At 38.4% G+C, this 23,719-nt stretch overlaps 1 protein-coding gene across 1 annotated transcript in view; it reads left to right on the plus strand.

The window, feature by feature from the left end:
- The window catches only part of NEIL3 (nei like DNA glycosylase 3), a 46,184-nt gene that overhangs the window by 7,839 nt on the left and 14,626 nt on the right, over positions 1 to 23,719 (plus strand). Inside the window, exons 2-6 of the mRNA XM_069573057.1 lie at positions 6,014 to 6,141; positions 13,278 to 13,412; positions 13,721 to 13,934; positions 19,596 to 19,670; positions 21,413 to 21,579. Coding sequence (XP_069429158.1) covers positions 6,014 to 6,141; positions 13,278 to 13,412; positions 13,721 to 13,934; positions 19,596 to 19,670; positions 21,413 to 21,579 — 719 coding nt within the window. The remainder of the gene's footprint in view (positions 1 to 6,013; positions 6,142 to 13,277; positions 13,413 to 13,720; positions 13,935 to 19,595; positions 19,671 to 21,412; positions 21,580 to 23,719) is intronic.

A 23,719-nucleotide genomic window follows, 5' to 3' on the forward strand; every position in this document is an offset into this window, starting at 1 on the left:
ATGCATACTCCAGGACAGCCTGTGGTGTCTTAACAGATTAATACTGTATGGAAAAGCTCTTTTTTTAACCTGCCCCTCAATCTTCGTCTAGTGGGCATTTCAGCTGTGCTCTCCGTTAGCTACACATGGAACCACACTCCCTCAGGACTGTAGGAACTAATAGGAATATTTAGCACAGAGTTAGAAATTTCCCAGGGAAAATCTAGGCTAAAAATCAGGATAAGCTAGATTTGGATTTCTTCCTAGACATAGACGTTATTAGGAACCCTGGCATTTAACTTTGACCAAGAAAAAGTAGAGCCTTTCATTAAGAAACCATACTTACCCCCTCCCCAGGGTTTTATGGTTTCTTTTAATTTATACCTTCTGAAATGGATGTTACAGTGGTTTAAGAATAAGTGGCACAAAAATTTTCGATATGAATTGTACTCAGAGATTTTGTTTAGCTAATTATAACAAAACTCAATGATGTGTTACTGTTGATTTACATCTGGGTGTTTTGATAATGGGGCAGTTTTAGATGGCCCAGTCTAGTCATTGAACAGTGAGCAGTTATCCTTACAGAGTGGGAAACTTCCCCAGAAAATGATCTGGTTTTCAGATATCTAGAATAAGGCCTCGCAATGCCTCACATGTAGTAGAAAGTCAACAGGCTTTTCTAAAATGAATAAATCCAGTTGAACAGCCCTGAATGATACATTTTTTATGTGGAGGGTGTGTGTCCAGATGCCACCTGCCATCTTTATCCTTAGAGGGTGTCAAAGTTGTGGACACAGCCAAGTGAGTGGCATGAACTGTGGTAGCTGTTGGCTGAGAATTTTAAACTAAATGGTGTTAAGTTCTTGCAAAATGGTTAATTTAGTGCTGTGAGCAGGCTTCCAGGGAGACATTAGGGACCCATTTACTATTTTATTAGATGTGGTGACACCACTGTCTATTTCAAGGTTATCGTCTCTGTCTCTGCCATGAGCCATTACAGAACTTGGTAAAGCCAAATCAAGGAAAGAAAAGGAGATCTGAACACTGGGGTCACGGTGCACACAGGTGCTTAGGGAAACGTAGGGATGTGCACTCAACCTGGAACAGGGAGAGACTCCCTCACAAGAGAATCAAGCACAGGCTGTGAGGGTTCTGTATGTCCCAGAAAGGAAGTATCCTAGGTTCAAGGCAGGACAAAGGGTGTGTGGACTGGCATGGTGACCTTTTCCTGTATATTGGATAGATGATGGGTTTTAGATTTAACTTGTAAAGCTTAAAGGAAAATGCAAACATTGGGGTGACAGTCAGCACATTTTCTCCTAACCAAAAGGTGGGAGATGCTGCTGTGGTGTCCAGGGCTGTGTGTGTGAACCAGGGCCAGATTCCCACCCGGCCTTCACCGGGAACCCTGATAAAAGTCAGAGGACATGGTAAAAACTAGTTGCTAGTAAAGGATACTGGGAGGGATAAGAGGCTGTTGGCTCTAGAGTGACAGAGACACAGGCCCCCAAACCATTAATTTAGAAAAGGAAGGTTTAAAAGGTCATAAGACATTATGGCCAAAATGCTGAAAAATATAAAACCTAGTCTATGTTGAGGCAAAGGTTATTCAAAACTGGTCTATATCTGCTCTATTAATCATCATCTTCAAAGTCTCTGGGCTAATATATGAGAATTTTCAACTACTAATTGGTTGTCATGGAAACCCACCTCAAAACTGCTATCTTAATCTGCACTTGGTTTGAAGTGTATGCAAGAGACAGCAAAAAGTCTTGTTCAGCAGAAAAATATCAAATTCTTGGTGCTTCTCAGTTTGGGGCTCTAATTGATTCATTTATAAAAATAAGGCAAATGTGAAAAAATGTTTTTCCCTCACTGAGTACTCAGGTTTGTTGTGCCAGTACTTGATAACCACTGATTGGTGCTAGAGTTCATCCGACTCTTTGTGATCCCATGGAATGCAGCACCCCAGGCTTCCCTGTCCGTCACCAACTTCTGGAACTTGTTCAGACTCATGTCTGTTGAGTTAGTGACGCCATCCAAATGTCTCATCCTGTCGTCCCCTTCTCCTGCCTTCAATCTTTCCCAGCATCAGGGTCTTTTCAAATGAGTCAGGTGGCCAAAGTATTGGAGTTTCCCATCAGGGGGTCGAAGTATTGGAGTTTCAGCTTCAACATCAGTCTTTCCAATGAATATTCAGGATTGATTTCTTTTAGGATGGAGTGGTTGGATCTCCTTGCTGTCCAAGGGACTCTCAAGAGTCTTCTCCAACACCACAGTTCAAAAGCATCAGTTCTGCAGCGCTCAGCTTTCTTTTTGGTCCGGGTCTCACATGCATACATGATTACTGGAAATACCATAGATTTGACTAGATGACCTTTGTTGCAAAGTAATGTCTCTGCTTTTTAATATGCTGTCTAGGTTGCTCATAACTTTTCTTCCAAGGAGTAAGCGTCTTTTAATTTCATTGCTGCAGTCACCATCTGCAGTGATTTTGGAGCCCAAGAAAATAAAGTCTGTCACTGTTTCCATTGTTTCCCAATCTATTTGCCATGAAGTGATGGAACTGGATGCCATGATATTAGTTCTGTGAATGTTGAGTTTTAAGCCAACTTTTTCACTCTCCTCTTTCAGTTCCATCAAGAGGCTCTTCAGTTCCTCTTCGCTTTCTGCCACTAGAGTGGTATTGTCTGCATATCTGAGGTTATTGATATTTCTCCTGCAGTCTTGATTGCAGCTTATACTTCAGCCAGCCCAGCATTTCGCATGATGTACTATGCATAGAAATTAAATAAGCAGGGTGACAATATACAACATTGACATACTCCTTTCCCAATCTGGAACCAGTCTGTTGTTCCATGTCTGGTTCTAACTGTTGTTTCTTAACCTACTTTAGATTTATCAGGAGTCAGGTAAAGTGGTCTGGTATCGCCATCTCTTTAAGAATTTCCACAATTTGTCATGATCCACACAATCAGAGGCTTTGGCATAGTCAATAAAGCAGAAGTAGATGTTTTTCTGGAACTCTCTTGCTTTTTCTATGATCCAAAGGATGTTGGCAGGCAATTTGATCTCTTGTTCCTCTTGCTTTTCTAAGGAAGTTTGAACATCTGGAAGTTCTCGGTTCACATGTTGCTGAAGCCTGGCTTGGAGAATTTTGAGCATTACTTTGCTAGTATGTGAGATGAGTGCAGTTGTGTATGGCCATTCTTTGGCATTGCGTTTCTTTGTGATTGGGATGGAAACTGAGCTTTTCCAGTCCTGGGGCCACTGGTGAGTTTTCCAAATTTGCTGGCATATTGAATGTAGCACTTTGACAGCATCATCTTTTAGGATTTGAAATAGCTCAGCTGGAATTCCATCACCTCTACTAGCTTTGTTCATAGTGATGCTTTCTAAGTGCCACTTGACGTGAGACTCCAGGATGTCTGGCTCTAGGTGAGTGATCACACCATTGTGGTTATATAGGTCATTAAGATCTTTTTTGTATAGTTCTTCCGTGTATTCTTGCTACCTTTCCTTAATATCTTCTGCTTCTGATAGGTCCATACTGCTTCTGTTCTTTATTGTGCCCATCTTTGCATGAAGTGTTCCCTTGGTATCTCTAATTTTCTTCAAAAGATCTCTAGTCTTTCCCATTCTATTGTTTTCCTCTATTTCTTTGCATTGACCACTGAGGAAGGCTTTCTTATCTCTCCTTGCTATTCTTTGGAACTCTGCATTCAGATGGGTGTATCTTTCCTTTGCTTCTTTGTCTTTAGCTTCTCTTCTTTTCTCAGATATTTGTAAGGCCTCCTCAGTCAACCATTTTGCCTTTTTTCATTTCTTTTTCTTGGAGATGGTCTTGATCCCTGCCTTCTGTACAAGGTCATGAACCTCTGTCCATAGTTCTTCAGGCACTCTGTCTATCAGATCTAATCTCTTGAATCTATTTGTCACCTGCACTATATAATCGTAAGGGTTTTGATTTAGGTCATACCTGAATGGTCTAGTGGTTTCCCCTACTTTCTTCAATTTAAGTCTGAATTTGACAATAAGGAGTTCATGATCTGAGCCACAGTCAGCTCCCAGTCTTATTTTTACTGACTGTATAGAGCTTCTCCATCTTTGGCTGCAAAGAATATAATCAATCTGATTTTGGTATTGACCATCTGGTCATGATGTCTACGTGTAGAGTTGTCTTCTGTTTCGTTGGAAGAAGATGTTTGCTATGACCAGTGTGTACTCTTGGCAAAACTCTAGTAGCCTTTTCTCTGTTTCATTTTGTACTCCAAGGCCAAACTTATCTGTTACTCCAGGTATGTCTTGACTTCCTACTTTTGCATTCCAGTCCCCTATAATGAAAAGATCATCTTCTTTTGGTGTTAATTGTAGAAGGCTTTGTCGATCATCATAGAACCGTTCAACTTCAGCTTCTTCAGCCTTGGATTACTGTGTTATTGAATGGTTTGCCTTGGAAAACAAAGAGATCGTTTTGTTGTTTTTTGAGAGTACACCTAAGTACTGCATTTTGGACTCTTGTTGACTATGAGGGCTACTCTGTTTCTTCTGAGGGATTCTTGCCTACCATAGTAGATATACTGGTCATCTGAATTAAATTCACCCTTTCAAGTCCATTTTATTTCACTGATTCCTAAAATGTCCAGGTTCGTGCTTGCCGTCTTCTGTTAGATCACTTCCATTTACCTTGATTCATGGACCTAACATTCCAGATTCCTGTGCAACATTGTTCTTACAACATTGGACTTTACTTCCATCACCAGTCACATCCACAACTGGGCATGATTTTTGTTTTGTCTCTGTCTCCATTGTTTCTGGAGTTATTTCTCCGCTCTTCTCTAGTGGCATACTGTCTCCTTTTGTTCGTGAAAGTGAAGTCGCTCAGTCGTGTCCGACTCTTTGCAACCCCATAGATTGCAGCCTACCAGGCTCTTCCATCTATGGGATTTCCCAGGCAAGAATACTGGAATGGGTTGTTTGTTCTTAGACAGTATCTAAACTGTTTTATAGTTTTATAATCACAGCATACATACTGCTTGGCTTCTGAAAAAAGCTTTATTTCTGTCATCATTTTCTCTGTCATTATGCATTTTTACTTCGAAGGCTAGTCAATTTATTTCTTAAAAAAAGAAAATGGCTACTTGGCATGGCTTCTCAGGTATTTGTAAACTCAATGCATTCCTTCCCTTCACCTGCAGGAGTCCTGATATTTTATGTCTGTAATTACCTTGGTCTTTTTTATAATGTTCAGTATATTGTTGTATATGTTGTTTGGTGGCCATGCTGGTGGGTGAAGGTGTACTGGGTTTCTTTTTCCTTTATTCTGAACATTACAGTTGGGGAGTGGGAGAGGAGCAGCCCTGCAGTCAGAATCCCCTCCCCAGAGGGACCCGGGCTCCGCCTCTGACCCTCTGTATCCCACAGAGCCATGAAAACTGGAGGTCTCATGTCTTAATGTCCAATAAATGCCTTTCTGATAAAATCTGGCTCCTTACCTTTGGGGTTCTCTCTTATTTTACTTGGCTTTTGCCCTCTTTTTCTTTCTTACTGGTTTATGAGTTCATCAAAGGTCAAAATTTATTCTTTACCAAAATATGCTATTTACCTATATTCTTTACCTATTTTATTCTTTACCACAGTTAGATGTTTTTATCTGAATGCTCTTCCAAGGACCTTGGCTGTACTTTGGAAACGAAAGACTCTGTGCCCTAGTTTTTAACTTTAAAACATTCATGTCATTTCCCTGTGCCTTATTTTCACATGCACAGAACAGTATAGTCCTGGGAGAAATTCATTTTGATTCTGTGCCAATGACTTTTTTTTCCACTTAATTTTTTTTTTTTTTGGCCTCTTTAAATAACTGCCTAGTAATTTAACAAAATATACGTAAACAGCTGTTTACATTATTCGACTTATTGGAGATGCTTCTTCTCATTGGGATGCACCTGAGCATGGAGTAATATAAAAATGTTAAGATTTAAATTATGATTTTTGTTTCAAGTTTGTGTGTTTACACATGTGTATTTTCTCCTAGGCTGCTGCACTGAATAATAATAAAAATTCGAGTCAGGATTTCTTGAGACTGTTTAATGGACATGTTTACAGTGGTGTGGAAACTTTGGGGAAGGAGCTCTTCATGTACTTTGGGCCAAAAGCTTTACGGTAAGATAAACCTGTACAATACATCTGACCTGTCCATCTTTAAAGATCTGCAGAAGGCTTTTCTTGCAGTTTGCTACGTGTCACATTTAATCACAGAGAAAGTGCTCCATTTTTAAGAGAGCTCTACTACAAGAGGTTGAAATTTTTGAAATTATTGTGGAAAGCAGCAAGTAGAAGAATAAAAGTATGATGTCATCATTACTTGGAGAGCTAGTCAATTTATTTCTTAAAAAAAGAAGAAAAGATAGTCTGGCAAGGTTTCCCAAAGGTTGTTAGAACAATGCATCTCTGTTTCACTCATCTGCAAACTCCCCTGGTGCCCTTTCCCTCTCTTGTTTTTACCAAATTTTTATTGCATTAGTGATTTCATTTTCCTTATGACACCTCCTAGTTTGATTTGAATGTCTCTCCAGATTTGTATATTTTTCTCTCTTCCTTCTTTCTCCAAAGCCTTGTACAGAAGTGGAAGCTTACCTGTACGTTTCAAAAACTTTCCACAGAAGTAACTGGTTCTTTGCTGTTTTACAGTGCTTATGGAAATCAGTTGCTAACTTACAGGTTGACTTAGTGATAAAGGTGTTGAAATGTATGTAGTCACCTATCTGATTTTTTGCAAACAATATGAAAAAGTCCTATGAAATAATATGTCTGTCAATTTTGTCTTCTTGGAGTTTAGCCTAAGCTATCGCAAACTGTAAACTTTAAAATTTTTAAAATTTTTCTTTTAAATGTTAAACAGTTTTCATCTTGAAAGTTCTGCTGTTGGACTCCATGAAGATGAACAGTGTCATAGATAATATGACTACCTAATTGTTATTTATTGCATCTCAGCTTTTGCTTGTTTTGAGTACTTCAGAGTTTACCTAGCTGCTTTTCCTTTGACGTGTTGTTCTCTCATTGTCAGCAGCTGCTGTCCTTGGAGCGCACTGTCCCTTCATGGTTTTTCTTTGTCTGGAATTGATTACATCACATAACCTCCCAGTTCATGTAGGAGCAGGCTGCATTGTTGTGGTAGTAGATTGATTGATGTGATTGAAAATTCTTTGTTGTGAACAGAGAAGGATGCAATGGGATCCATGTGAGATAGTTGAAAACATTGATATATTATTGATTGTCTGGTGTGAGGTGCAGATTTATTTCTGTAGAATGAGAGGGACGTTTTTATCATGTCTTCTCCCCCAGACTGATAAGGGGAATCATTTCTCAGTGAAAGGCTGTCTGTAGGTGTCCGCTGAGGTTCTCAACCAGCGCAGTTGTTTCCTCAAACTCAGCGACATAGTACCATCCCTGGCAGGTATGCATCTCAGCTTATGGATGAGGAGCAGCGTGGTCCCTATTTCTTTCCAGTTTCTGCAGCCTCAAATACTATTTGATATGACATTTCAAGGTCATTGGCAGATCAGCTGTTTGAATATGAAGTAAGCAACCTAAAATCAACTGTATTCCCTTTCACAGTTTAACACAAAATACAGAAATGCTTTCCTGACCTAAGCTGCTCAGGAGGATGGATGACTGTGTCAGAGAAATGGGATCCTGTGTGAGGCTGCAGGTCTGTGAGTGTGAGATAGGAATGTTGTCTTCACTTCTGACCTGTTTTCTCTTCACCAGGCTGGTCTCTTTCGAAAGCCCATAGCCAGAAACATGCTTAATGATCACTTACAGTATTCCCTCCATAGGCAGCATCTCACAATTAAAACTGCCCTTGGATTTTGGTCCATCTTATAGGTCAGGCTGTGAGTCTTCCTGGGAGTCACTTGTTATCAAAGTTAAATACAGGCCTAGCCCTCTGGAGGAGAACCTGCCATGTAAAATCCAAGCTTCAGAAAGGTACAAATTAGATACTGACTATTTCTGTTGCTAAAAGATGTATCTAAGTGCTCAAGCACTTGGAACAGTACCATAATATAGTAAAAATGATTTAACATATATTTATTTTAGGAGCACAGTTGTGGTGTTATGTGTTTTTAATACCTATGTTGTTTCTAAACACTTTTTAGAAGCTTTTAATATGTAACAAAAAAAGTCATGTTTAACTTTTTGTTAAATATGTATCAAATACTCATTAAAGCAAACTAAGGATAATGAACAAATACGAATAAATGTATACTTTCACAATCCCACTGCTGCTGCTGCTGCTGCTAAGTCACTTCAGTCTTGTCCGACTCTGTGCGACCCCATAGACGGCAGCCCACCAGGCTCCCCCATCCCTGGGATTCTCCAGGCAAGAACACTGGAGTGGGTTGCCATTTCCTTCTCCAATGCATCAAAGTGAAAAGTGAAAGGGAAGTCACTCAGTCGTGTCCAACCCTTAGCATGGACTGCAGCCTACCAGGCTCCTCTGTCCATGGGATTTTCCAGGCAAGAGTACTGGAGTGGGGTGCCACTGCCTTCTCCCACTACTGAATAGAATATCTACTAACTGTGGGTGCATATATTGCCGATGTTATGTGTGTGTATATCTGTAAATCTGTTCACCCACCCTTCAAGCCACTATTTTCAATCAAAATGACACAGCTTATATTGTAGATTAACTGGTATGTAAATATATTTTTAAATGAGTTATCTTTTCCAAAAAGAATTTGCTATTTTTAACTTGTGGTTTACATGAATAATTATTACATACATACATACAATAATTGTTACATACATACAATAATAGTTACATACATACTCAGAGGCCAAAAGCTGTATCTAAAATATTTTGGGTTTTGCCATTTTAGTGAAGCATTACACATTATCAGTTTTGTAATTTAGTTATTTATTGGAGAAATGCAAAAGATAATGTGACAGTTTGTTTAGCTTGCTGGAAAATCTTTAAGGAATCCATGATATGCTGCATATAAGAGGGTTTTACAGCTTAAACGTAGCTTTGTAATCTGTCACATAACATGTTAGGAAAAGTTGGAATGTGATAAGTACTCCAAATGTTACACTTCAAAGTAGTAAATACCTACTGTTTGTCCAGTCTGCCCTCTTAACTTTTGGGGACAGCATTTCTTCTGGAAACTGGTTAGCTGATCACAGGAACTGGAGAGTTCAAGTTGAATTTAGCATTTCTTTCCTAACACAACCTATTGGGTCAGTCTGAGTTCTTTTGTGAACTTTCTCAGCTGGAGCTGAGGAGAGTTAGTCTCTCTGTGATGGAAGGAAGCTGGGATGTGAGGTCTTAGACCTTGTATGTGGCCACTAGCTTGTCCAAAAAGACAAGGTGATGGAAGATACAGCCAGTCTCCGTGAAACAGAGAGAGTCCCCAAGGTATCTTCGTTCCTTATTCCCTCTGTCCCTGAGATCCAGCTTTCCTGCACTTTGATTCTTCAGCCTTCCTAAGAGCCATGAAAGTAAAAAAGTGAAAGAAAGTTGCTCAGTCATGTCCCACTCTGCAACCCCATGGACTGTAGCCTACCAGGCTCCTCCATCCATTGGATTTTCCAGGCAAGAGTACTGGAGTGGGTAGCCATTCTCTTCTCCAGGATATCTTCCCAACCCAGGGATTGAACCCAGGTCTCCCACATTGTAGGCAGATGCTTTACTGTCTGAACCACCTGGGAAGACCCATGAGCTACCAAATATCCCTTAATGCCTAAACTTTTTGAGTTGAGTCTCTGTCACTTGCAATCTAAGAAACCTGATCAGTAAAGTGTCTGTGGGTTGTTGTTCAGTTGCCAAGTTGTGTCCGGCTCTGCAATCCCATTGACTTACAGCAAGCCAAGCTTCCCTATCCTTCACTATCTCCCAAAGTTTGCTCAAACTCATGTGCATTGAGTCAGTGATGCCATCCAACCATCTCATCCTCTGTTAATCCCCTTCTCCTCCTGCCCTCAGTATTCCCCAGCGTCAAGGTCATTTCCAGTGAGTCAGCTATTCCCATCAGGTGGTCAAAGTATTGGAGTTTCAGCTTCAGGATCAGTCCTTCCAGTGAATATTCAGGGTTGATTTCCTTTAGGATGGACTGGTTTGATCTCCTTGCAGTCCAAGGCACTCTCAAGAGTCTTCTCCAGCACTGCAGTTTGAAAGCATTAATTCTTTGGCACTCAGCCTTCTTTATGGTCCAGCTCTTACATCCATACACGTGATTATTGGAAAAACCATCGCTTTGACTATATGGATCTTTGATGGCAAAGTGATGTCTCTGCTTTTTAATATGCTGCATAGGTTTAAGCATCTTTTGATTTCATGGTGCAATCACTGTCTGCAGTGATTTAAGAACCCCCCAAAATAAAATTTTCCACTATTTCCATTATTCCCCTTTCTATTTGCCATGAAGTGATAGAACCAGATTCCATGATCTTAGTTTTTTGATTGTTGAGTTTTAACCCAGCCTTTTCACTCTCCTCTTTAACCTTCAGGAGCTTCTTAATTCCTCTTCACTTTCTGCCATTAGGGTGGTATCATCTGCATATCTGAAGTTGTTGATATTTCTCCCAGCAATCTTGATTCCAGCTTGTGAGTCATAACAGCCCAGCATTTCACATGATGTATTGTGAATGTAAGTTAAATAAGCAGGATGACAGTATACAGCCTTGATGTACCCCTTTCTCCATTTTGAACCAGTCAGTTGTTCCATGTCCAATTCTAGCTGTTGCTTCTTGACGTGCATACAGGTTTCTCAGGAGGCAGATCAGGTGGTCTGGTATTCTTATCTCTTTAAGAATTTTCCATAGTTTGTTGTGATCCACACAGTCAGAGGCTTTAGCATAGTCAGTGAAGCAGAAATAGATGTTTTTCTGAAATTATCTTTCTTTTTCTATAATCCAACGAATGTTGGCAATTTGATCTCTAGCTCTTCTGCCTTTTCTAAATCCAGCTTGTACATCTGCAAGTTCTTAATTCATGAAAAATTAGGTTTTGAAGCAGTAACTTATTTTCTATTTTCGTTACCATAATGGTTTATGTGTAACTGGAAAAATATACAATTTTCTTACTATCACTTCAGCTTTTAGTTTGGACAGAATTTTCATATTAAAATTTTGGTTGTAAGTTGCAGAAGCTCAACTTAAACAATTTTAATAATTATCTGTTATAAGAATATGAGTGTCTTTTAATACCTAAAGATAATGGAATCAGCCGTCAGGTACGACTGGAAGCAAAGACTAAATGCTATGAAGACTCTGCATTCCGTGATTCTCTTCCTCTGAAATTCTCTACAATCTGTGTCTGTGCAGACAGGCCTCCTTTGGCTTTTCTGGTGCCCAGTGCCCTGTCGGTAATATCATAGACTGCTCCCAGCTCCCAGGTCTCCCAGTCCTAACAAGAAACTGATCTCTCTCTGTCCCAAATAAGTTTGTCAGGAGAACTCTGATGAATGCAGCTTGACTCAGGTGTCCATTCCTGAATCAACTGTGTCAAAAGTGTGGGATCAGAGGAAAGGGACAGAAACCGCCCCTGGTGTGGCTTGGAGTCCACTGTGGGCAGGCAGTCATGTTATGCACAGTGAATGAGCCCAAGAAACCAGTTGGATTGGGGTGGAGGGAACATGAGATGTCAAGAAATAAGGATCTAATCAAATTTTCCTAATCTGGGTTGATAACAATGAGGAATCTTGAAAACAAATCTGACTCTTGAATGCAAATACAATAAGGGTGTATGTCCTAGTTTATAAGACATCAGTATGACGATTGTAGTAACAGTACAGGTCTTTACTATGCCTTGAAAATTTTCATGATACTGTTAAGTTTTTCATAGTTTTAGACAAAGAGTATGTAACGATAAACAAAATTTGTTTTGTTGGGGTGTGGTTATCACAACAGTTTGCTATTTCATAAAAATTAACTAAACTTTGTTAATTATAAGAAGTTATTTTTATGCACATTTCTCCCTAAATAGATTTGTAAGACCAAAAAAAGGTATACATATGTGTATTTGATCCAGGGTTCTTACTGAGACTACTCCTGCCTTTGAGTTGGGTCTTAACCTTTGAGATTTTATATGTGGATGCAGTTTCATTATAGAAAATGATTTAGAATCCACTTTATGAGCCATGCAGCTGAAAAGATTTTAGGTATGATGGCTTCTGGGCATGACAGTTGTACACCTTTCACTGGGGTTGAACCTCCATAAGCTAAATTACAGAGTACTTACAGGCACACATTTTTCCTGTCAAGAACTATGGGGCATGTAAAATGCATATATGATTGATAGTAGGGCACACAGAGTTTAAAACCCACATTTTTAAAGTTAGACTGGTTAACCTTGTACAAAACTATAACATGGTGCTTTGGAATTAGAAGCATAGAGCAGTAACATTTGCTGCCAAAAAAAGCCATATTTATTAACTCAACAAAGCTATAAGGAGAAGGATTTGAAAGGCAGAACACAATATTTCATCTTGAGAATCATTTCTGATCTTCATCATCAGAAGTCTCATAGAACCACTTTTTTTCTTTATTTTTTAACTGGACATGCTAATCAATCCTATAAAAACTGAAAGGCTATGAATTTTTCATCACTGCACTGTGGCTTTCAAGTTAACTGTAAATATTTATAAATCCCCTCTTCCCAATACATATGAAGGTAGAAGGAAACTAAAAGAATTGAAGACAGTGGTATTTTGACTTGTTCTCTTTTCTTTTGATCTGAAAGATTTTGTAAAAAATTGTTTCATTGTGTTATCCCAAAGCAGGGGAGGGGGTAAAAAAGAATAAGTGTCTTAAGCTATAGATCTCATTTTGGAATGGGTACATTTCCAATCCACTGTGGCTAGAAGTAAGAAATGTGAGTGTTCGTGGCTTTGTAGAATTCATAAAAACACCAACTGTAGGCAATTTAAATTTAGCCTTATCTCACCCCAAGCCTTTGAATCTCAGAAAAGGCTGAGAAGACAGTAGACTGTTGTGTGAATAAAAGATACTTCATCTGACAAGAACAGGGGGATGTTTTCTTGGGATTATTGTCAGGGCCTTATTATTTCTCTAGGAACTTATTTTATTTGTGGGTTGAAAAAATGATTGCCATATCTTGTTTTATAAGGATGCAAAGCCATTAACAAAAAAAAAATGTGATATTAGCTATAATTTTGTGCCCTTGAGTGTTTATTGTGACTGGTATTTGTTTGCTTATATTTCAATAAATGAAGAAACAAAAATTTAACACACAGTATACTTTCTGTTGCTCAAAGATGGGTTTGATTTTGTTCCAGGATTCATTTTGGAATGAAAGGCTCCCTCATAATTAATCCAGTTGAGTCTAAAAATAAGAATGGAGTTTCTCCTGATTTTGAAGTACAGCTCACCAAAGATCTGATTTGTTTCTTTGACTCATCAGTAGAAATCAGGTAAAAAATTAAGTTAGAAAATGCTTCTGCTGCAAAACTGCAAAGTTGGCTCTGCAGTTGGGTTTGGGATGTCACATGTGGAAATGAAAAAATAAATACAAAAATTTTTAAAGTGGTTTATAATTGATAAAAAACAGTTATTTAAAAGAGTCTTCAAGTAACATAATTTGATAGGATCTTCATTGTTTGCCTATATAGCTTTTATATGCTGGTTAACATAAAGGGTTTATACCAAAGCTCGTTTAAAATGACACTCTGTGGATTGTAACCAGGTCCATGAGTAATGTGTTGTCTATTCCTTTCTTTAGAAACGCAACAGAAAGCCAGCAGAGAATAAGAGTGATGGAAGAATTAGATGTATGTTCACCTAGATTTAGTTTCTCCAGAGCAGAAAGTGAAGTGAAAAAGCAGAAAGGACGGATGCTATGTGACGTGTTAATGGATCAGAAAGTGTTGCCTGGGGTGGGAAACATCATCAAAAATGAAGCTCTCTTTGACAGTGGTCTCCATCCCTCTGTCAAAGTAGGTTTTAAATATTTTTAAAATGATTTCTATATTTTTAAATATTGTGAAGGGCTCAACGAGGAACACTTAAATTTGGCCTGACATGTTTGGAGAGAATGTCAGTAGCACACTCTCCCAAACAGACTTCAGGGGGTGTTTGCCCATGTCAGCTTCTCTATGAGGCCAACCCTGGCCACTTTTTTTAAAGTTGGGTGTGCCCACTTCATCCCCCCAGTCTTCTATAACTTGCTCTGCTTTTTTGTTTCTCCGTACAACTGATCACTTTCAAATACAGCCTGATGTTTACTTGTTACATACATAGTATGTAAGATCTGTTCTCTGCTAGAATACAGTCTCTTAGGAGGAAAGTGTCTGTTTGGTTCAGTGACATATCTGAATGTCTAAATGTAGTGTTTGGCACATGGAAGGCATTAAAGAAATATCTGGTGAATGTATAAAGGGACTAAGGTCACCAATTTCTCTTAGTATCTGGCATATTAAAGTCATACTCTGCCCTCACTCAGTATAGCTATTTGTGACATTAGAAAATGCTGTTTTGATGGAATGGTAAGACTGGAAGTCAAGATGCAAAGTGATTGGTGAGGAAATGGAAGCAAAATTTAGAGTAATTGTTAAGGTAGCTTAGATTGGAGCAAAGGGAAAATATTCGACTGCCAGAGGGAGAAGTTGGGATAAGAACTGGATCTTTAGGTGTTTTTTTTTTTTTTTTTCCCTTGTTCTTCAACTGAAGTGATGTGAACTTATTTATATGTTGGCGAGGGGGCGGAACTGGCAGAGTGGGAGAGGTTAAAAAAAAAGAAAATGGTGATTAATAGGGCCAAGTTGTAAGGAGGTCACAGAGATTAGAACTCAAATCCAGGTGGAAGGATACATCATTTTAGTTTCTAGGGAAGAAAGTTACATTAGGGCTTTTATCCAGACCCAAGTAGTGTCTATTAACTAAACCATCTTTTACATATTTCCAAAGATAACTATTTATTTTATGTGATTTCTTCCCAGGTAGGTTTTATGCAATCTAAATCAGTAGGAAATAAGTTTTCAGAGAAACTAGTTAATAATTGTTATAGATTCAGTTTGTTTTTGACCCTTGGAACAAGCTAGTCAAATTTTGTAATTCAGAATAACAAAACAGAATTATAACAGGAATGAGTTTATGAGCTTTTTAAAATCACCTTGACCTCTATGGAAAATATTTTTGAAAAAAGAACTGAGTATTGTTATCCAGAGCATTGTTATTATCTTTGATAAACTGGCAATTTACTTTTTATCACTGTATCCAGCCAGCCATTCATCTGGTAGGAGATCATTTGCCCATAATGCCTGCAGGTTAAAAATTAATGGTAAGCTATTAGCCCCCTAAAAGCATATGTATAATGATTGAAAAAGTATAGCATAGCACTTTAAGATATGACTGAACATAGTACGTAATATGTGGTAAAAAATAAATGAGTTTGAGAAATATAATACGTATGTTTTAAACTTTAAATAAATGAAAAAATAGATAATATTTACTTTTAGAAGGATTTTGTTGATTAAACAGTTTATAGATTTTAGGCACTGATAAATCTATTTCCATTGTGTAAAAATGTGTTCATTACATACAACAAAAGTGAGTCATCAGGAAGAATTTGTTCTGGAATTGCTGTTGAAACTGCATGTGCCAAATGATAACTAATTCTACAAGGGGAACCCGGAGATTTATATTAGGCGGTGCCCCCCAAAAAAATCTTCAGTAAAGTCTGTTTCTGAGTTCTTCCATGTATTAACAAGTACTTTAGTATTAATGCATGTCTATAAATTCATATCTTTTTTTTTTTAGTTTTTTATTTTTTAAATTTTAAAATCTTTAATTCTTACATGGGGGAGGGAAAAACAAGCACAGGAGTAGATGATATAAAAATTCTTTTTATGTCTTTTTAAAACTTGACAGTGACCTTGGTGGTCATCTACTCCTGTGCTTGTTTTTCCCTCCCCTCTTTCTTTGTGGTCCTTTTTATTCTTTTCCTCTTTATCCTCTGCAAAACTTTTCAAGGTGGCTGTGAAAGGCAATGTTGGGGCTTTGAAGATGTCCAGAGTACAAAGTAGATATTCAGTAAATACTTGAATTTAGGATTAAAGTTTATAAATAAGAATGGTATTTTTTCTTTTTCTTTTAATTTTCACTTTTTCTAAAGTTGAGGTATAGTTAATTTACAATGCTGTGTTAGTCTCACGTGTACAGCCAAGTGATTCCGTTATGTTGTTATTCAGTCGCCAGTCGTGTCTGACTCCTTGCAGCCCTGTGGACTGCAGCGCACCAGATCTCCCTGTCCCTCACCACCTCCTGGAGTTGGCCCAAGTTCATATCCGTTGCGTCGGTGATGCCGTTCAGCCATCTCATCCTCTGACACCCTCTTTTCCTTCTACCCTCGATCTTTCCCAGCATCAGGGATTTTTCCAGTGAGTCGTCAGTTCACATCAGATGACCAAAAGACTGAAGCTTCAGCTTCAGCATTAGTCCTTCCAGTGAATATTCAGGGTTGATTTCCTTTAGTATTGACTATTGTGATTTCCTTGCTGTCCAAGGGACTTTCAGGAGTCTTCTTCAACACCACAGTATAAAGGCATCAATTCTTTGGCATTCTGCTTTCTTTACAGTTCAGATTTCACAACAGTACATGACCACTGGGAAGACCGTAGCCTTGACTATACAGACCTTTGTCAGCGGAGTAATGTCTCTGCTTTTCAACACCCTGTCTAGGTTTATCATCACTTTCCTCCCAAGAAGCAGTCATCTTCTGATTTCATGGCTGCAGTCACTGTCTGCAGTGATTTTGGAGCCCAAGAAGGGGAAATTTGTCGCTACTTCCACCTTTTCCCTATTTGCCATGCAGTAATGGGGCTGGATGCCCTGATCTTAGATTTTTTAGTATTTAGTCTTAAGCCAGCTCTTTCACTCTCTTCCTTTACCCTCATCAAGAGGCTCTTTAGTTCCTCTTTGCTTTCCACCATTAGAGTGGTGTCATCTGCACATGTGAGGTTGTTGATGTTTCTCCTTCCTAACTTGATTCCAGCTTGTAACTCATCCAGGCTGGCATGTCTCCTGATGTGCTCAGCATACAGATTAAACAAGCAAGTGAGAGCAGACAGCTCTGTCATAGTCCTTTCTCAATCTTGAACCAATCAGTTGTTCCATACAGGTTCTAACCATTGCTTCCTGACCTGCATACAGGTTTCTCAGGAGGCAGGTAAGATGGTCTGCTATTGCCATCTCTTTAAGAGCTTTCCATGGTTTGTCATGATCCATACAGTCGAAGTCTTTAGCATAGTCAATGATACAAAGATAGATGTCTTTCTGAAATTCCCTTGCTTTCTCTATAATCCAGCATATGCTGGCAATTTGATCTCTAGTTCCTCTTCCTTTTCTAAACCCAGCTTGGACATCTGGAAGCTCTTGGTTCACATAATGCTGAAGCCTGGCATGCAAGATTTTAAGCATGACCTTACTATCATGGAAGATGAGTGCAATTGTCTGATGGCTGGCACATTCTTTGTTACTACCCTTCTTAGGAATTGGGATGAGGACTGACCTCTTCCAGTCCTGTGGCCACTGCTGAGTCTTCCAGATTTGCTGACATAATGAATGCAAAACCTTGATAGCATCCTCCTTTAGGGATCTGAATAGTTCTGCTAGAATTTCATTGAATTTAGTAGCTGTATTGCACCAGTGCTTCTTAAGGCCCACTTGACTTCGCACTCTAGAACATCTGACTTTGGGTGACTAACCACATACATCATGACAGTAATCCGGTTCATTAAGATTTTTTTATACAGTTCTTCCATGTATTCTTTCCATCTCTTCTTGATCTCTTCAGCATCTACTAGTTCTTTACCATTTTTATCCTTTATTGTTCCCATCTTTGGGTGGAATATTCCCTGGATGTTTCCAGTTTTCCTGAAGAGATCTCTAGTCTTTCCCTTTTTGTTGTTTTTTTCTGTTATTGAGCACTGTTCCTTGAAGAAGGCCTTCTTGTCTCTTCTAGCTATTCTTTGAAACTCTGCATTTAATTGGATGTACCTGTCCCTCTCTCCCTCGCTTTTCACGTCTCTTCATTCTTCTGCTATTTGTAAAGTCTTCTCAGATAACCACTTTGCCTTCTTGCTTTTCTTTTTCTTTGGGATGGTTTTGTTTGCCGTCTCCTGTACAATATTGCAGAACTGTGTCCATAGTTCTTCTAGATCTAGCCCCTTAAATCTATTTGTTACCTCTACTGTGAATGCATATGGGATTTGATTTAAGTCATACCTGACTGACCTGGTGTTTTTCCTGGTTTTCTTTAGTTTAAGCCTGAATTTTGCTATGAGAAGCTGATGATCTGAGCCACAGTCAACTCCAGGTCATGTTTTTGCTGACTGTATACAGTTTCTCCATCTTTGACTGCAAAGAATGTAATAAATCCGATTTCGGTATTGATCATTTGGTGATGTCCATGTGTAAAGTTGTCTCTTGTGTTGTTAAAAAAGGGTATTTGCTATGACTAGTGCATTCTCTTGGCAGAATTCAGTTAGCCTTTGCCCTGTTTCATTTTGTTTTCCAAGGCCAAATTTGCCTGTTACTCTAGGTATATCTTGACTTCCTACTTTTGGATTCCAATCCCTGATGATGAATAAAACATCTTTCTTAGGTTTTAGTTCTGGAGGTCTTCTATGTCTTCATAGCAGTGATCAGCTTCAGCTTCTTTGGCATCTGTGGTTGGGGCCTGGATTACTTACTGGATTACATAGACCTGGATTACTGTGATGTTGAATGGTTTGCCTTGGAAATGAACCGAGATCATTCTGTCATTTTTGAGGTTGCGCCTAAGTACTGTATTTCAGACTCTTTTGTTGATTATGATGGTTACTCCATTTCTTCTATGGGATTCTTGCCCAGAGTAGTAGGTATAATGGTCATTTGAATTAAATTTGCCCATTCCTGTCCATTTTAGTTTGCTGATTCCTAGGATATCGATGTTTATTTTGACCATCTCCTGCTTGATCATGTCCAGTTATACACACATATATGTACATATTCTTTTTCAACATCTTTTCCATTATAGATTATTACCAGATACTGAATATAGTTCTGTGTGCTATACAGCAGGACCTTATTGTCTATTGTACATATAGTAGTGTGTATCAGTTAATCCTAAACTCCTAATTTATCTCCCCCACCCCACCACTGGCGGTTTCCTTTGTGCCTGCAGTGCAAGAGACCCTAGTTCGATCCCTGGATCAGGAAGATCCCCTATAAAAAGTAATGGCAACCCACTTCAGTATCCTGCTTGGGAAATCCCACGGACAGAGGAGCCTGGTGGGATACAGTCCATGGGATCGCAGAGAGTCAGATGCAACTGAGTGACTAACACTTTCACTTTCACCCCTGCTGCTATACCCCTTAGTTTGTTTTCTATGTCTGTGAGTTCATTTCTGTTTTGTAAATAAGTTCAAGAATGGTGTCTCTTTATCTGCGCTTGAAATGGTCAACGCTGTTAAGAACACTAAATAGATATATGAGTTTTAGAAGAGATGCATAGATTTCAAATCTATTTATAGTACTCTTAGAACTGGCAAGTGGTACTACTGTCTATAGTAATGAACAAATTATGAAACTGTCCTGAGTAATTTTTCTGTTTTAAGGTTTGTCAGTTAACAGATGAACAGATCCATCACCTTGTGAAAATGATACGTGATTTCAGCATTCTTTTTTACAGGGTAAGAGCAAACATTTTTCAACTATGCAACATGTTGCTTATTTCCCTTTAATTGCACCAAAAATGTTAAGGCTCTGTGTAGTCATCTAAGGGTAAGAGTGTAGAGGCACAGTGGGAAGAAGTGACATGTTGTGGGCATAATTAACATCTTAAAATTTTAGGTCAAAGGTCAGTCCAAGCTAACATAATTATGTTAAATTATGTTTATAGTAAGTTGGGGGACAGGTATGTTGGCATGTTACTTAGACTCATGTTCTAATTTTGGGCATACAAAAGTAAAAGGTAGTCTAGAGAGAGAGTCATACTTTGGGATAAATATAGACTTTGGTGCAATCACATTTTGCCACTTACCATTTGTGTGGTTAATATTATTTAGGTTACTTAATTTAGGTTTAGTTTATCTATAAAATAGAATAATATTTGTCATAACACAGAGGCTGTTTTGAGAATAAGTCCTAACTAAACTGTAGATTTTGAAAGTTGTGTATATAGGCATGGTCTACTCTGGTAGCTCACCTGTCAAGAATTTGCCTGACAGTGCAGAAGACATGGATTCAATCCCTGGGTCAGGAAAATCCCCTGGAGAAGGAAGTGGCAACCCTTTGCAATAGCAATCCCAGTGCCTGGGAAATCCCATGAAGAGAGGAGCCTGGTGGGCTACAGTATATGGGGTTGCAAAGAGTCAAACATGACTGAGCAACTAAGCAGAAACATACTTTATCTTTAAACAAATTATCATAAATATGTCCTTTTTTCTCTACATTCCATTTTCTGTGTTCAAAATGTTTATTTTTGCTATTGTTAGAAAGTCAGGTTTGTAGGATTCTTGATTAGTTGGCCTAAAGTGTTAATGAGTCTTTAGCTTTATATACCTGTCCTAAGTATCTGTGGCTGTTTTAATATTATTTATGCCCACTTGTGCTTTTAGGGAAAGATGGTTCCAAATAACTACCCATTTTCTGCCCAGATTAAGATGTGTATTTCAATACTTGGCTTAAATTATTATGGGTTTTTAAAAAAAAATTTTCAGCTTGTACTATTATTCGCTGTATTTCTGAGCTTTTAAATTTTCACACTGCTGATATAAATCCCAAACGTTGTCTTTGGAGGAGTGTTATGTGTATGTGAGTAGAATAAAACTGTGACAGAGAATAATCAATGTCTTTTGAAATAAACTTATGCCAAATGGAACATGTTTGGTGCTAGGATGGCATTTGAATTTTTCTTCTTTTTCAGTGAAACTGTATGATTAAAAACAACTGTCCCTTTTCACGTCAGCAAAGAAGATGATCTTATTAAGCTTTACCCTGTAGAAATAAATTTTTTGGCTATTGAAACAAAGTGAGCAGCTTCAGTGTTCTAAAAATAATCAGATTTAAAGCTAATCTAGTCTTTTTCTTATAACCACATAATTATGTTTAATTGTAAAAACCTTAAAAGCATGAAAGACATTTTAAATTATAGTACTTTTGTATCCTTTTTAGATAAAAGGGTAAAAAGCTATGCAAAGAGCAATTTTAAATACTAATAAGTTATAAAATAATGGCTTTATTATTTCACACAAATCTTACTTGACAAATGTTGCTGAATCTTGTCAATACCTTTTTCTCAGATGAAAGAAAGATTATGAGGATATATGTATAAACATATGTACATTTTTAACAAATCATTTTTAGAAATGACTTTCAAGAATATATCAACACTGTTTTGTATATAACATAATGTTTGTTTGTTTGATTTTAGTGCTGCAAAGTGGGATCTGCGCTCTCTCAACACTATAAGGTTTACAAGCGTCCTAATTGTGGTCAGTGTTGCTGCAAAATAACTGTGTGTCGCTTAGGGGAGAATAACAGAATGACATATTTCTGTCCTCACTGTCAGAAGGAAAATCCTCAGCATGTTGACATATGGTGAGAAATCTAATTTAAAATGTACTGTTTGCCCCAATTCTCTTAACAAAAGCGCTATTAATAAGAGAACATAGCTGAAGAGCTATCAGGCTATTAAGAACAGAACATAACTCATTTGAGGGCTTGGAAGAAAATAGTAAATAATATCCTCCAAAAACCAGAATGATCTGGAGATGATTTATGAGGCTCTTCTGATTCTGCAGAAAATCTGGAAGTTTGATGTTAATATCCAGGCTTTGGCTTTTGTCTCATTTATAAAATGATTACTGGGAAGTGTAGTTTTGTCAATAATTGGAAAAATGCAACTACTTTCCAAAGTTCTTAATTAATAGTAGAAAACATTAGCAAACTCTCTTTACAGAATTGCTGTCTTCCTGGTGAAGCATCCAACTACTTATTAAACATAGACGCAGTGATTCAGCCAGTGGCTGAGTCAGTCTGTTCCCATTCTGCATTCCAGAGCAGGGAACTCACCACTGGGTGGGTTCAAGGACACACTGGCTCCACTGCGAGAATCGAGCTAAAACTGTGTTGATCTCCTGACCTGCACAAGCCCCTGCTCTGACCCTTGGAGCACAGTGGTACTTCGGGCCTCCTGAAGTATGTATCAGTTCAGAACTAAGGTCCTGTAGTTTGCAAAATGTTTGCTGATTTCTCCTTCCCCAGTGTACACTTACCCTGGTAAGATGCCTTAGGTCTCTTTGGGGAAGGCTGGGTGAAATATTAACCATGTAAAGGAGCTGCAGGATTTGTGATTTTAAGTCAGAATAATCAGTACAGACATGAAGCATATTAAGTGCTACAAGAGTGCAGGGACATTAGCTCTTTATAGGTACACAAAAGCTTGGGAAAATCTCATAGAAAAAGGGTAATTTGATGTTTCTTTTAGAGATATAATTTTGGCTAAGTAAATGAGCAAGCAGACATTATTTAATTGGAAAAGCATTGCCACAAACCTCAAATCATTGATGGTAACACTGGCCAAGCCACGTGAAGACTGCAAGCTGTTAAATAGGAAAAGCTAGTTTTACAGTTAGGGTGGAGTTAACTGGTCAGAATCAGTAGTACTAGGAATGGTTCATGTCTCACCTAAATCAGTAGATTAAAGACTTTTTGAGAGAAACACACATGAAGCTTGTGTAGTATAATGGGCAAGAGATGGTTACTAGGCCCGAGGTCAAGACACTGGAAATGGAGGAAAGAATAGTCACCTAAAGCCAGCAAGAATTATGACAGATTTGATATGTGGGCTAATGCAAAAAGTTCCAAGCCCCAAAACAGAAATTTTCACTTTACAGGACTGGGAAAGATGGGTGGAATGGAAGAGATAAATCAAGTTTTGGACATGTGGACCAGATCCATATATGATGGCTAATGAAGACTTGATGGTTACACCTGTGTTGTTGGTGGAAGTATTAACACAGGATTGATTCACTGGGAAAGTATAGAGAAAAGAAGCAAGGTCTGAGCTTTGGAGAGTATCCCTAACTACACGGTAGGAGGGAAAGAGGCAGAGAGGGAACAGGATTCGATGGTTGGAGACAGGAGGGCAAGCAGGGAAATACACGTCTGTGAGGAGGCCTGGGAGGGCGGAGGCACCGTTTTGTCTGGGGAGCTCAGGGCCCTGGGACGGGAGTGATGTGGTCCAGATCCCCATTACGTCTCCATCAGTGAGTATGTCTGCAGCTGTCTTGTTTTTTCTTCCTTCCTTGTTCCTATGTTTCATTTTCTTCATCACCTTTTGTTAACAGTTACTTTTCTCTAAACCATGCCATGTCCCCTGTTTTTTTCAGCTTCCTCACCCCATTTTACTATCAGAGATCTGATATATGGTTAGATAATGTTATATTACACAAATTTAGGGGTTTCTTATTTTTAATATTACATTTATTCTATCAAAAACGTATAAGAGTTTCTGGCAGAAGACATTCAATATATATTCATCTACTGAATAAGTGATTAATATTCCGTATGTATTTGTTTTCTATGAATTGATAGCTTTTGAAATTTTTAAAAATTCATATTTTTCCAGATTGTCAAATAAGCAAAGGTCTTTTGAAACTAGGATTCAAAGCCTCAAGTGTTCCTTGAAAGAGTCTTGGAAGTCACCTGTAAGCTGTAGAGGCATGGTGCACTGGAT

Source organism: Ovis canadensis, chromosome 26 (assembly GCF_042477335.2).
Source record: "Ovis canadensis isolate MfBH-ARS-UI-01 breed Bighorn chromosome 26, ARS-UI_OviCan_v2, whole genome shotgun sequence".
NCBI lineage: Eukaryota > Metazoa > Chordata > Mammalia > Artiodactyla > Bovidae > Ovis > Ovis canadensis.